The sequence below is a fragment of the Oncorhynchus mykiss genome, chromosome 21 (genome assembly GCF_057628025.1).
Source record: "Oncorhynchus mykiss isolate SJ-2025 chromosome 21, ASM5762802v1, whole genome shotgun sequence".
NCBI classification, from domain to species: Eukaryota; Metazoa; Chordata; class Actinopteri; order Salmoniformes; family Salmonidae; genus Oncorhynchus; species Oncorhynchus mykiss.
In genome coordinates this window covers 22907409-22924715 of record NC_143042.1, presented here as the reverse complement: position 1 = coordinate 22924715, position 17307 = coordinate 22907409, and the positions used below count along the sequence as shown (strand labels likewise).

Genomic DNA, 17307 nt, shown 5'->3' with positions numbered 1-17307 from the left:
TATGATCCAAGCCATCACTTGATGTTACCAAACATTTAAAAAATGCCTCATATCTTTGCACACAGAGACTGCCAGCCAGACATAAGCACTGTGAAATACATAGAGGTCAGAATACCTGGGTATACCTGGGCTTCAGATCAATACTCAACACTCACTGTCACATCATCACGTCAGTAGAACAGCCCCCCTCATAAACACAGTTGCTCCTGACCAATCACAGGATGGGGAGGGAAGGCAGACTGCAAATCCACATAGCGACAATTCAGATACATACATGTACCTCCACTAAGACGGGAGAGAGCAGCAGCAAAGCAGTGCTGTATCTTTAAGTGGTCATTGTAATGCAGGGCATCCCCAAGTGTGTTTTGGCCAGCTGCCAGACTGGGATGGGCGCACACACAAGCGCACACTCCCTCTCTCTCTGGTGCTCTCATTAAATCTAATCACTCAAATTCACTGTGTCGATGTCGATCCAGTGTGTGTGTTCCTCTACACCAGGCGGTGTCAGAGGAAGGCCCTAAAAATTGTCAAAGACCCCAGCCACCCTAGTCATAGACTGTTCTCTCTTTATACCACATGGCAAGCGGTACCGGAGTGCCAAGTCTAGGACAAAAAGGCTTCTCAACGGTTTTGCCCCCAAGCCATAAGACTCCTGAACAGGTAATCAAATGGCTACCTGGACTATTTGCATTGTGTACCACCCCGCACAACCCCTCTTTTACGCTGCTGCTACTCTGTTTCTCATCAAATCAAATTTGATTGGTCACATACACATGGTTAGCAGATGTTAATGCGAGTGTAGCGAAATGCTTGTGCTTCTAGTTCCAACCATGCAGTAATATCTAACACGTAATCTAACAATTTCACAACAACTACCTTTCACACACAAGTGTTGCGCCTTCTTCACCACGCTGTCAGTGTGGGTGGAACATTTCAGTTGGTCTGTGATGTGTACGCCCAGGAACTTAAAACTTGCCACCTTCTCCACTACTGTCCCGTCGATGTGGATAGGGGGATGCTCCCTCTGCTGTTTCCTGAATCCAAGATCATCTCCTTTGTTTTGTTGACGTTGAGTGTGAGGTTACACCACACTCCGAGGGCCCTCACCTCCTCCCTGTAGGCCATCTCGTCGTTGTTAGTAATCAAGCCTACTACTGTAGTGTTGTCTGCAAACTTGATGATTGAGTTGGAGGCATGTGTGGCCACGCAGTCATGGGTGAACAGGAAGCACGGGAGTAGGCTGAGAACACACCTCAGTGTTGAGGATCAGCGGGGTGGAGATGTTTCCTACCCTCACCACCTGGGGGCGTCCCGTCAGAAAGTCCAGGACCCAGTTGCACAGGGTGTGGTTGAGACCCATGGACGAGTTTGGAGGGTACTAAGGTGTTAAATGCTGAACGGTAGTCGATGAACAGCATTCTTACATAGATATCTCTTGTCCAGATGGGTTAGGACAGTGTGATTGTGATTGCGTCGTCTGTGGACCTATTGGGGCGGTAAGCTAATTGGAGTGGGTCTAGGGTGACAGGTAGGGTGGAGGTGATATGATCCTTGACTAGTCTCTCAAATCACTTCATGATGATGGAAGTGAGTGCTAAACAGTTAAGATAGTTGTTTAGCTCAGATACCTTAGTTTTCTTGGGAACAGGAACAATGGTGGTCCTCTTGAAGCATGTGGGAACAGCAGACTGGGATAGGGATTGATTGAATATGTCCGTAAACACACCAGCCAGCTGGTTTGCGCATGCTCTGAGGATGTGACTGTGGATGCCATCTGGGCCTGCAGCCTGGCGAGGGTTAACACATTTAAGTGTTTTACTCATGTTGGCTGCGGTGAAGGAGAGCCCGCAGGTTTTGGTAGCGGACCGTGTCGGTGGCACTGTATTGTCCTCAAAGCGAGCAAAGAAGTTGTTTAGCTTGTCTGGGAGCAAGACATCGGGGTCCGCGAGGGGGCTGGTTTTCTATTTGTAGTCCGTGATTGACTGTAGACCCTGCCACATACCTCTCGTGTCTGAGCCGTTGAATTGCGACTCTACTTTGTCTCTATACTGATGCTTAGCTTGTTTGATTGCCTTGCGGAGGGAATAGCTACCACTGTTTGTATTCGGTCATGTTTCCAGTCGCCTTGCCCTGATTAAAAGCAGTGGTTCGCGCTTTCAGTTTTGTGCGAATGCTGCCCCCAACCAGAAACCCTGGATTGATGAAGGTTTTAATAGTCGCCGTGGGTACATCACAGATGCACTTGCCAATAAACTCATTCACAGAATCAGCGTATACATCAATGTTGTTGTTCAACGCTATCCGGAACATATCCCAGTCCACGTGATCGAAGCAATCTTGAAGCGTGGAATCAGATTGGTCGGACCAGCGTTGAACAGACCAGAGCACGGGCGTTTCCTGTTTTAGTTTCTGTCTATAACCTGGGAGCAACAAAATGGAGTCGTGGTCAGATTTGCTGAAGGAATGGGCGAGGGGGGGCTTTGTATGCGTCGTGGAAGTTAGAGTAACAATGATCCAAAATGTTGTCAGCCCGGGTCACGCATTCGTTACGCTGATAAAATTTAGGGAGATTAGCCTTGTTAAAATCCCCAGCTACAATAAATACAGACTCAGGATATGTGGTTTCCAGTTTACATAGAGTCCAATGAAGTTCTTTCAGGGCAGTCGAGGTGTCTGCTTGGGAGGGGATATACACGACTGTGATTTTAATCTAAGAGAATTCTCCTGGTAGATAATGCGGTCGTCATTTGATTGTAAGGAATACTAGGTCAGGTGAACAAAAGGACTTGAGTTCCTGTATGATGTTATGATCACACCACGACTCGTAGCGGCATATAAGGCATACACCCCCACCCTTCTTCTTACCAGAGAGATGTTTGTTTCTGTCGGTGCGATGCGTGAAGAAACCAGGTGGCTGTACCGACTCTGATAACGTATCCCAAGTAAGCCATGTTTCCATGAAACAGAGAATGTTACAATCGCGGATGTCTCTCTGGATTTGAGAGATTTGGACCCTTGCTCGGATTTCGTCTACCTTGTTGTTAAGAGACTGGACATTGGCGAGTAGTATACTCGGGAGCGGTGGGCAATGTGCCCGTCAACGGAGCCTGACCAGAAAACCGCTCCGTCTGCGGCGCCGTTGTTTGGGGTCGCCTGCTTTGATCCGATCCATTGTCCTGGGTGGTGGACCAAACAGAGGATCCGCTTCGGGAAAGTCGTATTCCTGGTCATAATGTTGGTAAGTTGACATTGCTCTTATATCCAATAGTTCCTCCCAGTTGTATGTAATAAGACTTAAGATTTCCTGGGGTAACAGTGTAAGAAATAATACACAAAAAAACTAAATACTGCATAGTTTCCTAAGAACGCGAAGCGAGCCAGCCATCTCTGTTGGCGCCGGATACACTCATATATGCATAGTCACTTTAATTATACATTCATGTACATACTACCTCAATTGGCCCGACCAAACAGTGGTCGGGCCCCCGCACATTGGCTAACCGGGGTATCTGCATTGTGTCCCACCACCGCCTCTTTTACACTACTGCTACTCTCTGTTTATCATATATGCATAGTCACTTTAACCATATCTACATGTACATACTACCTCAAATCAGCCCGACTAACCGGTGCCTGTATATAGCCCCGCAACTGTTATAGCCTCGCTACTGTATACAGCCTCGCTACTGTTATTTTTCACTGTATTTTTACTGTTGTTTATATTTCTTTACTTACCTATTGTTCATCTAATTAATACATTTTTTGCACTGTTGGTTAGAGCCTGTAAGTAAGCATTTCACTGTAAGGTCTACTACACCTGTTGTATTCGGCGCACGTAACAAATAAACTTTGATTTGATTTGTGTGCCCAGGGAAGAGCCTGTGCATTCCGAGTTCATCAGTGACAGAAAGAGCACAACAGGAGGGAGAGACAGGGAGAGAAAGAGATGAGTAAAGAAGCAAGGAGGAAATTCTCTTCTATATACTCTTGAGATCCACTCAGCAATGTGTGTCTGTGTGCGTGGCTGAGCTGAGGATGTATTCGTGACCTTTCCTGATCAGAACACACACACACACACACAATGCCATTTCAGTCCAAACTCTTAACAGTCCTCTCCATTTCCTCCTTTCTCTTTGATATCAACCTGCAGGGACATCAGGCTTTTTCACAACAATGTGGAGTTCTTTCCTGTGAAAAGTGAAAGCCATTTCCTTTTCTGAGATAAGTGATCATGAAGGCACTGCAGTGCAGGTGATAAAGTCAGAATGTGTTTTATGTGCTCTGTGGTGCTGTGAGAGAGCATGTGAGGGCGAAAGAGTAAGAGAGTTCATCCCACACAGCCCTACAACATGCCCATGTAATTATGATGGGTGTAGAACCATGTTCAGTGTATGTGGCCTGGCAACCACCTTGGTTGGAATATCCTACTGTTATGTGTGCAGTCCTCAGTATAATAATAATAAATTACATTTGTATAGTGTTTTTCATAGAATCTCAAAGCACTTCAAAAGCAAAAAACAAACAAGCAATACAGTAGGGCAAAAAAAGTATTTAGTCAGCCACCAATAGTGCAAGTTCTCCGACTTAATTTTCATCATAGGTACACTTCAACTATGACAGACAAAATGAGAAAAAAAATCCAGAAAATCACATTGTAGGATTTTTAATGAATTTATTTGCAAATTATGGTGGAAAATAAGTGTTTGGTCAATAACAAAAGTTTCTCAATAATTTGTTATATACCCTTTGTTGGCAATGACGTTTTCTGTAAGTCTTCACAAGGTTCACACACTGTTGCTGGTATTTTGGCCCATTCCTCCATGCAGATCTCCTCTAGAGCAGTGATGTTTTGGGGCTGTTGCTGGGCAACACGGACTTTCAACTCCCTCCAAAGATTTTCTATGGGGTTGAGATCTGGAGACTGGCAAGGCCACTCCAGGACCTTGAAATGCTTCTTACGAAGCCACTCCTTCGTTGCCCGGGCGGTGTGTTTGGGATCATTGTCATGCTGAAAGACCCAGCCACGTTTCATCTTCAATGCCCTTGCTGATGGAAGGAGGTTGTCACTCAAAATCTCACGATACATGGCCCCATTCATTCTTTCCTTTACACGGATCAGTTGTCCTGGTCCCTTTGCAGAAAAACAGCCCCAAAGTATGATGTTTCCACCCCCATGCTTCACAGTAGGTATGGTGTTCTTTGGATGCAACTCAGCATTCTTTGTCCTCCAAACACGACGAGTTGAGTTTTTACCAAAAAGTTATATTTTGGTTTCATCTGACCATATGACATTCTCGCAATCTTCTTCTAGATCATCCAAATGCTCTCTAGCAAACTTCAAACGGGCCTGGACATGTACTGGCTTAAGCAGGGGGACACGTCTGGCACTGCAGGATTTGAGTCCCTGGCGGCGTAGTGTGTTACTGATGGTAGGCTTTGTTACTTTGGTCCCAGCTCTCTGCAGGTCATTCACTAGGTCCCCCCCGTGTGGTTCTGGGATTTTTGCTCCCCGTTCTTGTGATAATTTTGACCCCACGGGGTGAGATCTTGCGTGGAGCCCCAGATCGAGGGAGATTATCAGTGGTCTTGTATGTCTTCCATTTCCTAATAATTGCTCCCACAGTTGATTTATTCAAACCAAGCTGCTTACCTATTGCAGATTCAGTCTTCCCAGCCTGGTGCATGTCTACAATTTTGTTTCTGGTGTCCTTTGACAGCTCTTTGGTCTTGGCCATAGTGGAGTTTGGAGTGTGACTGTTTGAGGTTGTGGACAGGTGTCTTTTATACTGATAACAAGTTCAAACAGGTGCCATTAATACAGGTAACGAGTGGAGGACAGAGGAGTCTCTTAAAGAAGAAGTTACAGGTCTGTGAGAGCCAGAAATCGTGCTTGTTTGTAGGTGTCCAAATACTTATTTTCCACCATAATTTGCAAATAAATTCATAAGAAATCCTACAATGTGATTTTCTGGATTTTTTTTCTCATTTTGTCTGTCATAGTTGAAGTGTACCTATGATGAAAATTACAGGCCTCTCATCTTTTTAAGTGGGAGAACTTGCACAATTGGTGGCTGACTAAATACTTTTTTGCCCCACTGTATTCAGGTCAACCGATAGAGGCCAAGTCTTTGAAAGCTGCATCCTACAAAGATGGTGAGTGTCCGTTCATGGGTGAATGGAGAGAGCTGGTCAGAGGGTGGTAGATCATTGTTATGGAGTCCGCTGATGATCTTGTAGAGGGCGTCTTACACTTGGACCTGAATGGCGCCGGAGGAGATTTTACGGGCTCTTAACAATTGTGCTATTGTGTGTTTTTTCACATTATTTGTAACTTATTTTGAACATAATGTTTCTGCCACCATCTCTTATGACCGAAAATAACTTCTGGATATCAGGACAGCAATTACTCACCTTGTACTGGACAAAGATTTTTACTTTAACGATTCGGACACGAAGGATTTACTTCAGACACCCGACAAGGCCCACATCCCAGTCATTCGCAGGAGAAAGAGACATTGGGGACGTAGGGCGGGGTGCCTTGTAAGGATCCGACGGCAAGTGGGTGATCTGCCTCTACCATCAGTCCTATTAGCTAACGTACAATCATTGGATAACAAAATAGACAAGCTACGATCACGAATATCCTACCAACGGGACATTAAAACTGTAATATCTTATGTTTTACCGAGTCATGGTTGAACAACGACATTGATAAAATACAGCTGGTGGGGTTTACGCTGCATCGGCAAGATAGAACTATTGCCTCCGTTAAAGACAAGGGGTGTGGGTCTGTGTATATTTTTAAACAACAGCTGGTGCACGAAATCTAATATTAAGGAAGTCTCGAGGTTTGGCCTGAGGTAGAGTATCTCATGATAAGCTGTAGACCACACTATTTACCAAGAGAGTTGGTATATTTTTCATAGCTGTCTATTTACCACCACAAACCGATACTGGCATAAAGTCCGCACTCAATGAGTTGTATAAGGCCATAAGCAAACAGGAAAACGCTCATCCAGAGGCAGTGCTCCTAGTAGCCGGGGACTTTAATGCAGGGAAAATTAAATTAGTTTAACCTCATTTCTACCAGCATGTTAAATGTGCAACCAGAGGAAAAAAACTAACTCTAGGCCACCTTTACTCCACACACAGAGACACGCACAAAGCTCTCCCTCACCCTCCATTTGGCAAATCTGAACATAATTCTGTCCTCCTGATTCCTGCTTACAGGCAAAAACTAAAGCAGGAAGCACCAGTGACTCGGTCAATAAAGAAGTGGTCAGATGATGCAGATGCTAAGCTACAGGACTGTTTTGCTAGCACAGACTGGAATATGTTCCGGGATTCTTCCGATGGCAGTGACCACATCAGTCACTGGCTTCATCAATAAGTGTATCAGTGACGTTGTCCCCACATTGACCGTACGTACATACCCCAACCAGAAGCCATGGATTACAGGCAGCAGTTTAAGGGTAGAGCTGCCACTTTCAAGGAGCAGGACTCGAACCCGATCGCTTATAAGAAATCCTGCTATGCCATGAGACAAACCATCAAACAGGCAAAGCGTCAATACAGCACTAAGATTGAATCATACTACATCGGCTCCAACGCTCGTCGGATGTGGCAGGGCTTGCAAACAACTGTATTACAGACTACAAAGGGAAGCACAGCCGCAAGCTGCCCAGTGACACATGCCTACCAGACAAGCTAAATTACTTCTATGCTCGCGTCGAGGCAAGCAACACTGAAGTATGCATGAGAGCATCAGCTGTTCCGGACGACTGTGTGATCACGCTCTCCATAGCTGATGTGAATAAGACCTTTAGAAACAGGTCAACATTCACAAGGCCTCAGGGCTAGACGGATTGCCAGGATGTGTACTCCGAGCATGTACTGACCACCTGTCCCTGACTGAGTCTGTAATACCAACATGTTTCAAGCAGACCACCATAGTCCCTGTGCTCAAGAACACGAAGGTAACCTGCCTAAATGACGACCGACCCGTAGCATTCACGTCTGTAGCCATGAAGTGCTTTGAAAGGCTGGTCATGGCTCACATCAACACCCTTATCCCAGAAACCCTAGACCGACTCCAATTTGAAAACCGGCCCAACAGATCCACAGATGATGCAATCTCTACTGCACTCCACACTGCCCTTTCCCACCTGGACAAAAGGAACACCTACGTGAGAATACTATTCATTGACTACAGCTCAGCGTTCAACACCATAGTTCCTTCAAAGCTCATCACTAAGTTAAAGACCCTTGGAATAAACACCTCCCTCTGCAACTGGATCCTGGACTTCCTGACGGGACGCCCCCAGGTGGTAAGGGTAGGTATCAACACACCTGCAACGCAGATCCTCAACACGTGGGCCCCGTGCTCAGTCCCCTCCCGCTTTTAGGATAATACAGTGCCACCATCGCGGCCAGCTTACAAGGACTGTGCCACCCCCCCTTCTCCTTCTCCATGGCCGACGTGAGTAAGACACTTAAAATGTGTTAATCCTTGCAAGGCTGCTAGCCCAGATGGCATCCCTAGTCGTGTCCTCAGAGCATGCGCAGACCAGCTGGCTGGTGTGTTTACTGACATATTCAATCGCTCCCTATCCTAGTCTGCAGTCTCCACATGCTTCAAGATGTCCACCATTTTTCTTGTACCCAAGAAGGCAAAGGTAACTGAACTAAATGTCTACCGCTCTGTAGCACTCACTTCTGTCATCATGAAGTGCTTTGAGGGGCTGGGCAAGGATCATATCACCACCTTACCGGCCACCCTAGACCCACTTCAGTTTGCATACCCCCCAACAGGTCCACAGACGATGCATTCACCATCACACTGCCCTATCCCATCTGGACAAGAGGAATACTTTTGTAAGAATGCTGTTCATTTACTAGAGCTCAGCATTCAACACCATAGAACCCTCCAAGCTGGAGGCCCTGGGTCTCAACCCCGCTCTGTGCAATTGGGTCCTGGACTTTGACGGGCCGCCCCCGGTGGTGAAGGTAGGAAACAACATCTCTACTTCGCTGACCCTCAACACCGGGGCCCCACAAGGGTGCGTGCTCAGCCCCCTCCTGTACTCCCTGCTCACCCACGACAGCGTGGCCATGCACGCCTCCAACTCAATCATCAAGTTTGCAGATGACACAACAGTAGTGGGCTTGATTACCAACAACAATGAGACAACCTACAGGAAAGAGGTGATGGCACTCGAAGTGTGGTGTCAGGAAAACAACCTCTCACTCAACGTCAACAAAACAAAGGAGATGATCGTGGACTTCAGGAAACAGCAGAGGGAGCACCCCCCTATCCACATCGAAGGGACAGCAGTGGAGAAGGTGGAACGTTTTAAGTTCCACGGCATACACATCACAGACAAACTGAAATGGTCCACCCACATAGACAGTGTGGTGAAGAAGGGGCAACAGCGCCTCTTCAACCTCAGGAGGCTGATGAAATTTGGCTTGTCACCCAATACCCTGACAAACTTTTACAGATGCACCATCGAGAGCATCCTGTCAGGCTGTATCACAGCCTGGTATGGGAACTGCACTGCCCTCAACGGCAAGGCTCTCCAGAGGGTGGTGCGGTCTGCACAACGCAAACTACCTGCCCTCCATGACACCTAGAGCACCCAATGTCACAGGCTGGCCAAAAAGACCATCAAGGACAACCACCACCCGAGCCACTACCTGTTCACCCCGCTACCATCCAGAAGGAGAGGTCAGTACAGGTGCATCAAAGCTGGGACCGAGAGACTGAAAAACAGCTTCTATCTCAAGGCCATCAGACTGCTAAACAGCAATCACTAACTCAGAGAGGCTGTTGCCTATATTGAGACCCAAATCACTGGCCTCTTTAATAAATGGATCACTAGTCACTTTAAATAATGCCACTTTAATAATGTTTTCATATCTAATATTACTCATATCATATGTAAACTCAACAAAAAAAAGAAACATCCTCTCACTGTCAACTGCGTTTATTTTCAGCAAACTTAACATGTGTAAATATTTGTATGAACATAACAAGACTCAACAACTGAGAGATAAACTGAACAAATACATAAACTGAATAAGTTCCACAGACATGTGACTAACCGAAATGGAATAATGTGTCCCTGAACTAAGGGGGGAGGGTCAAAATCAAAAGTAACAGTCAGTATCTGGTGTGGCCACCAGCTGCATTAAGTACTGCAGTGCATCTCCTCGTGAGATGTTACCCCACTCTTCCGCCAAGGCACCTGGACATTTCCTAGCCCTCACCCTCCGATCCAACAGTTCCCAGACATGCTCAATGGGATTGAGATCCGGGCTCTTCAGTGGACATGGCAGAACACTGACATTCCTGTCGTGCAGGAAATCACGCACAGAACGAGCAGTATGGCTGGTGGCATTGTCATGCTTGAGGATCATGTCAGGATCAGCCTGAAGGGTACCACATGAGGGAGGAGGATGTCTTCCCTGTAACGCACAGCATTGAGGTTGCCTGAAATGACATCAAGCTCAGTTCGATGATGCTGTGACACACCGCCCCAGACCATGACGGACCCTCCACCTCCAAATCGATCCCACTCCAGAGTACAGGCCTCGGTGTAATGCTCATTCCTTCGACGATAAACGTGAATCCAACCACCCCTGGTGAGACAAAACCGCGACTCGTCAGTGAAGAGAACTTTTTGCCAGTTCTGTCTGGCCCAGCAACAGTGAGCTTGTGCCCATAGGCGACGTTGTTGCCGGTGATGTCTGGTGAGGACCTGCCTTGCATAGGCCTACAAGCCCTCAGTCCAGCCTTTCGGGATTGTACATTCCTGGTGTAACTCGGGTAGTTGTTGTTGCCATCCTGTACCAGTCCCGCAGGTGTGATGTTCGGATGTACCGATCCTGTGCAGGTGTTGTTACACATGGTCTCAAATCAAATCAAAGTTTATTTGTCACGTGCACCGAATACAACAGGTATACAACAGGTACTTTACAGTGAAATGCTTACTTACAGGCTCTAACCAATAGTGCAGAAAAGGTATTAGGTGAACAATAGGTAAGTAAAGAAATAAAAACAGTAAAAAGACAGTGGGGAAAAACAGTAGCGAGGCTATATACAATAGCGAGGCTATGAAAGTGACGAGGCTACATACAGACACCGGTTAGTCAGGCTGATTGAGGTAGTATGTACATGTAGATATGGTTAAAGTGACTATGCATATATGATGAACAGAGATTAGCAGTAGCGTAAAGTGGGGTTGGTGGGTGGCGGGACACACAGCAGATAGCCCGGTTAGCCAATGTGCGGGAGCACTGGTTGGTTGGGCCAATTGAGATAGTATGTACATATGTACATGAATGTATAGTTAAAGTGACTGTGCATATATGATAAACAGAGAGTAGCAGCAGCATAAAAGAGGGGTTGGGGGGACACACAATGCAAATAGTCCGGGTAGCCATTTGATTACCTGTTCAGGAGTCTTATGGCTTGGGGATAAAAACTGTTGAGAAGCCTTTTTGTCCTAGACTTGGCACTCCGGTACCGATTGCCATGCGGTAGTAGAGAGAATAGTCTATAATTGGGGTGGCTGGGGTCTTTGACAATTTTTAGGGCCTTCCTCTGACACCGCCTGGTGTAGAGGTCCTGGATGGCAGGCAGCTTAACCCCAGTGATGTACTGGGCGTACGCACTATCCTCTGTAGTGCCTTGTGGTCGGAGGCAGAGCAATTGTCGTACCAGGCAGTGATGCAACCAGGATGCTCTCTATGTTGCAGCTGTAGGTCTGTGGTCTGCCACTGCGAGGACGATCAGCTGTCTGTCCTGTCTCCCTGTAGTGCTGTCTTAGGTGTCTCACCGTACAGACATAGCAATTTATTGCCCTGGCCACATCTGCAATCCTCATGCCTCCTTGCAGCATGCCTAAGGCACGTTTGCGCAGATGAGCAGGGACCCTGGGCATATTTCTTTGTGTTTTTCAGAGTTAGTAGAAAGGCCTCTTTAGTGTCCTAAGTTTTCATATCTGTGACCTTAATTGCCTACCGTCTGTAAGCTGTTAGTGTCTTAATGACCGTTCCACAGGTGCATGTTCATTAATTGGTTATGGTTCATTGAACAAGCATGGGAAACTGTGTTTAAACCCTTTACAATGAAGATCTGTGAAGTTATTTGGATTTTTACGAATTATCTTTGAAAGACGGTCCTGAAAAAGGGACGTTTATATACTGTATTTTATACCATCTATTGCACCTATGCCGCTCGGCCATCGCTAATCCATATATTTATATGTACATATTCTTATTTCGATTTGTGTGTATTAGGTAGTTGTTGGGGAATTGTTAGATTACTTGTTAGTTATTACTGCACTGTCAGAACTAGAAGCATAAGCATTTCGCTACACTCGCATAAACATCTGCTAAACATGTGTATGTGACCAATAAAATTTGATTTACTCCCTGTTCATCCATGACTGCATTGCCAGGCACGACTCCAACACCATCATTAAGTTTTTCCCGACGACACAACACTGACAACGATGAAACAGCCTATAGAGAGGAGGTCAGAGACCTGGCTGTGTGGTGCCAGGATAACAACCTCTCCCTCAATGTGATCAAGACAAAGGAGATGATTGCGGACTACAGGAAAAGGAGGACCGAGCACACCCCCATTCTCATCTACGGGACTGTAGTGGTGCAGGTTAAGAGCTTCAAGTTCCTTGGTGTCCACATCACCATCAAACTATCATGGTCCAAACACACCAAGACTGTCGTGAAGAGGTCACGACAAAGCCTATTCCCCCTCAGGAGACTGAAAAGATTTGGCATGGGTCCTCAGATCCTTAAAATGTTCTACAGCTGCACCATCGAGAGCATCCTGCATCTCCGCCTGGTATGGCAACTGCTCGGCCTCCGACCGGAAGGTACTACAGGGTAGTGTGTACTGCCCAGTACATCACTTGGGCCAGGTGGCTGGAGTCTAACATTTTTTGGGGCCTTCCTTTGACACTGCCTGGTATAGAGGTCCTGGATGGCAGGAAGCTTGTCTTGGTGTGTTTGGACCTTGATAGTTTGATGGGGATGTGGACACCAACTCCACTTACATGTACATATTACCTCAATTACCTCGACTAACCTGTGCCCCACACATTGACTCTGTACCAGTACCTCCTGTATAAAGCCTCGCTACGGTTATTTTGACTTAACACTGATTTTTCTTAAAACTGCATTGTTGGTAAGGGCTTGTAAGTAAACATTTCACTGTAAGGTCTACCTGTTGTACTCGGCGTATGTGACATAACATTTGATTTGATTCTAGCCACTGCACTTCTCCTCTTCCACTCTGTGTAACACAGTGTAGGATGCTGATGCCTCAGCAGCTCCGGGCGCCAGAACGCTCACCACACAAAGTAGCCAGGTCACCCGTGATTACAAGTCTGTATTCAACATCCATCCATGACTGAGGATGTATTTAGTTCAGTGCTATTGTAAGATGTGACATTTAACAGAATCAGTCTCACGTGGAACACCTGTACAGTCAGTCAGTGCTCTCCCCAGATGCTTCCCTCATCTCATACCGTACCACAGGACATCGTGGTGGGGAGACGGTGCAGTTCCATAGTTACAGCACTGTGCAGAGTTCCGACTGTCACAGTAACCATAACACGCCTCTCTCATTGGGGACATCAGTGGGGTTGACAAGACGATGAAACCTACGCCATGTCCCACTCCCACCATACGCAGAGTGCAGTGCTCATTATATACAGTTTGTCAGACACACCGGGGGAGGGGGCCCGCTGCAGTCACAGCCTCTGAAGTAAACCAATACATGCAAACCATTAGTGGAACAGAACCAACACAGACAGAGAGACATTCAGAGCTCCCAGCTATGACAAATACCCACTACTACTCCACTCTATACCCATTGACTGTAGTGTAGCCTACTACTGGCAAACACCCTCACTTCCACATGGCTGAGAATGATCAAGGGTGCTGCAGAATCCACCCCTCATCATCTCCCCACCAGGCACCTTACAGCACTCAGGATGAACCCAGAGATACTAACTTCTCATTATGAGGTGTCATCCCCACTACACATCCATTTTCCAAACAAGCCATGTGTGAGAGGCGGTTGATCAGACATAATAGGCAGGTGTAGTGTACATGGACAGGTGTGTGTGTATATGAATGTGCCTATGAGAGAGGGGGATGTATAAACATGAGGTTGTGTATGAGGGGTGTATATGTGTGCGTACATATCGGTGTGTGCATGTGCGCGGGTTCGCGTGGGTGTGGATGTGTGACGCGTTAGTGATAGTTTCTTAGAAAAACATACCTTTCACCTGGCTCTCATACTCTGCAATTATCTCCTTGTCCTTCTTGCTCCTGACCAGGTTCGACATGTCGGCGCACTAACGATGGTCAATCAGATAACGGTCCAAATATTGATTATTCCGTTCCACCGCGCGTCCACGATGCCCGAGGCACTATCGCAAACCACAGGTTACATACTAGGGAATAGATCCACTCACTGCCGCAACAACAGAATGTATTATTCCTCCCCAAGGGATGGCGGATACAACGCTCAATCAGCCAGAATCACCCTTTCCATAGAGCCGCCCGTGACCGCCTGAGCCATGCTACGGGTTCTGTGAGCTGTCAACTGGGAAGCAGGTAGTAACAAATTCCCATTAGCAAGCTCAATGAGCGCGGCAGAAGCCTACACGCACTGGGCTGCGGTAAGAGAGGGGTGCACGCCCACTAGGTAATCCAGCGGAACACTGGTCCGTCTCGTTCGCCGGAGTTTCTCCCGGGGTGTTTGCGTGAGTACTATGTGCAATTTATGTCTGTGACCTAACCCTGTAGTAACCTTTCACACAAACTATGAGCTACGCTAAACTGCATGCTGCTCAATGCCATGGGAAAGGGTGAAACTCGGGGGCGTGTACCCAGAGATGATTGACAGTTAAGCCGACAGTGACCACTTAAACCTTGTTCACATTGGCAGTTTGAAGTGACTCAAATCTTTTTTCGATTCGAGCCCGTTCTTTTTAGCTGCAGGCAAAAAGCACATGGAATCAGATGTTTTTATTTAACCAGGCAAGTCAGTTATTTAGAACAAATTATTATTTACAATGACAGCCTACCGAAAGGCCTCCTGAGGGGAAGGGGGCTGGGATTAAAAATAAATGAAAATATAGGACAAAAACACATGACAGGAGAGACAACTCGACATAAAGAGAGACCTAATACAACATAGCATGGCAGCAACACATGGTAGCAGCACAAAACAGGGTCAAATATTGAGCACAGACAACAGCAAGAAGGTAGAGACAACAATACATCACGCAAATCAGCCACAACTATCACTAAGTGTGTCCATAATTGAGTCTTTGAATGAAGAGATTGAGAAAACTTTCCACTTTGAGTGTTTGTTGCAGCTCTTTCCAATGCCTAATGGACTCCCGACGGGGAGTGGGCTCCAATACCTTGTGGACAGGGAGGAGTACGGCCCAGAGGAACAGTGTTGGGTTCCGGTGGATGACATTCTGAATCCCAACATCATCCGTGATTTCCATTTTCGCCGACCGGCCCGCTCCTCGGGGCCGTTACTCTGGCCGGCATCGTCCTGTGGCTACTCCCCTCCGGCTTCGAAGTCACTGGTTTACTAACCACCGGTCCTGGCAACCATCATTACACACACCTGGCATCATCATGAGGCACACCTGGACTCCATTGCCTCCCCTTTATCTGGCACTCCCTTAGGTTCATTCCCCAGGCAGTATTGTTTCTGTTTCATGTCAAGAAACATGTTGTATCGGTCCATGTTCCTTCTTTTATTAAACTTACCACCTGCACCTACTTCTCGACTCTCTGCATCACAGTGGCCAAATTTTGTCATCAAAGTCTGGCATTCTCTGGATTAATGCTGCTTTCAAGACAACTGGGAACTCAGGGGAGGCCAATCATAGCTACTGTAGACATAACGTGATTTGATGTCTTTATCTGTGGCCAATCACCTTGAGCCTTCTTGGATGGGCACATCTAATGTAACTCAATGGCAGCACCCAAGGGGCTAGAATTTTAGAGCTCTACCCTTAGACTTGGCGGTGACGTACTGTAGAGTCCCCATGAGTGACAACACTGAGCCAATCACTGCACAACACTCTGTAATTTCTGTTGGCTTGCCCCACCACCACAAAAAGCACTGAGCTAGGCTGAAACACCTGCATTTTGGAGTTGCCTTACTCAAGAAAACAAAAAGGAGACCATGTTTGTATGTGGCTTTGTTAATCTCAATTATATTTTTACAGTGTTTGCAAACTGATATGTGACAGGTATTAATGCCAAAATAACATGCAAAACGGGCAACAAAAAAAAAATCTAAAAATGTGGGGCTCAAAACAGATGGGGCTCAAAAGGCCCTGAATGACAGGTCGCTACGGATGACTAATAGGTCAGTTATTAAAATCCTAATTAGGTCATTTGTGAGATTCATTTAGAGGGGGTTTGGGTCAGCAGTGCAACACAGGTGCGTGCCTGCAGGTAGCCTAAAATAACTTGTTTTCTACAGTATGGAGGAGACACATTTCAACTCTGAGGTAAGTGCTAACAGAGAAAGACTGGCTATAGTTGAAAGGGGGTCTAGAAGCTTGCATGAAAAATTACAAGCCATAATAGCTGCGTTTACACAGGCAGCCCAATTCTGATCTTTTATTGGCAAAATATCTGATTGGACTAAAGACCAATTTGTGGCAAAAGAACACAATTGGGCTGCATGTAAATGTAAATGCAGCCAATGTTGCTTATTGAATTCTTATTCTGAGGACACAGTACTGGATTTAACTCTATCCAAGCATTGATTAGAAAGGCAACCAATTAATTGAAATCTACCAGTAATTATTCTATGGAATATTGTCATAAATATAGCTAGATATATCTGGAGTAACTCAAATAGTCCTAGTTGGCCATTTTAACTTACCATGTGGGAAAGTGGTATTTACCAGTTGGATGCATTCACATGCTTTGAACTGGTTGAGAAACACGGATTGTTTCAATATACCCCTGCCTACATGTACAGAGCCTTCAGAAAGTATTCATGCCCCTTGACCTAGGAACATAGACTACATCTCTGTAATTTTCTAGTCCTTTACTTTTTCCACACTGTCGTGTTACAGCCTGAATTTCAAATGGATTCAATTGAGATTTTGTGTCACTGGCCTACACACAATATCCCATAATGTCAAAGTGGAATTCTGTTTTTAGAAATGTTTACAAATGAATAAAAAATGAAAAGCTGAATTGCCTTATCAAAAATGAAACCCCTTT

General features: G+C 46.1%; 1 protein-coding gene across 1 annotated transcript in view; it reads right to left on the bottom strand.

Moving 5' to 3' along the window:
- The window catches only part of LOC110501063 (SLIT-ROBO Rho GTPase-activating protein 1-like), a 30639-nt gene extending 15724 nt beyond the window's left edge, over positions 1-14915 (bottom strand). Inside the window, exon 1 of the mRNA XM_036957660.2 lies at positions 14315-14915. Coding sequence (XP_036813555.2) covers positions 14315-14381 — 67 coding nt within the window. The 5' untranslated portion in view covers positions 14382-14915. The remainder of the gene's footprint in view (positions 1-14314) is intronic.
- Between the last annotated feature and the right edge of the window lie 2392 nt (positions 14916-17307).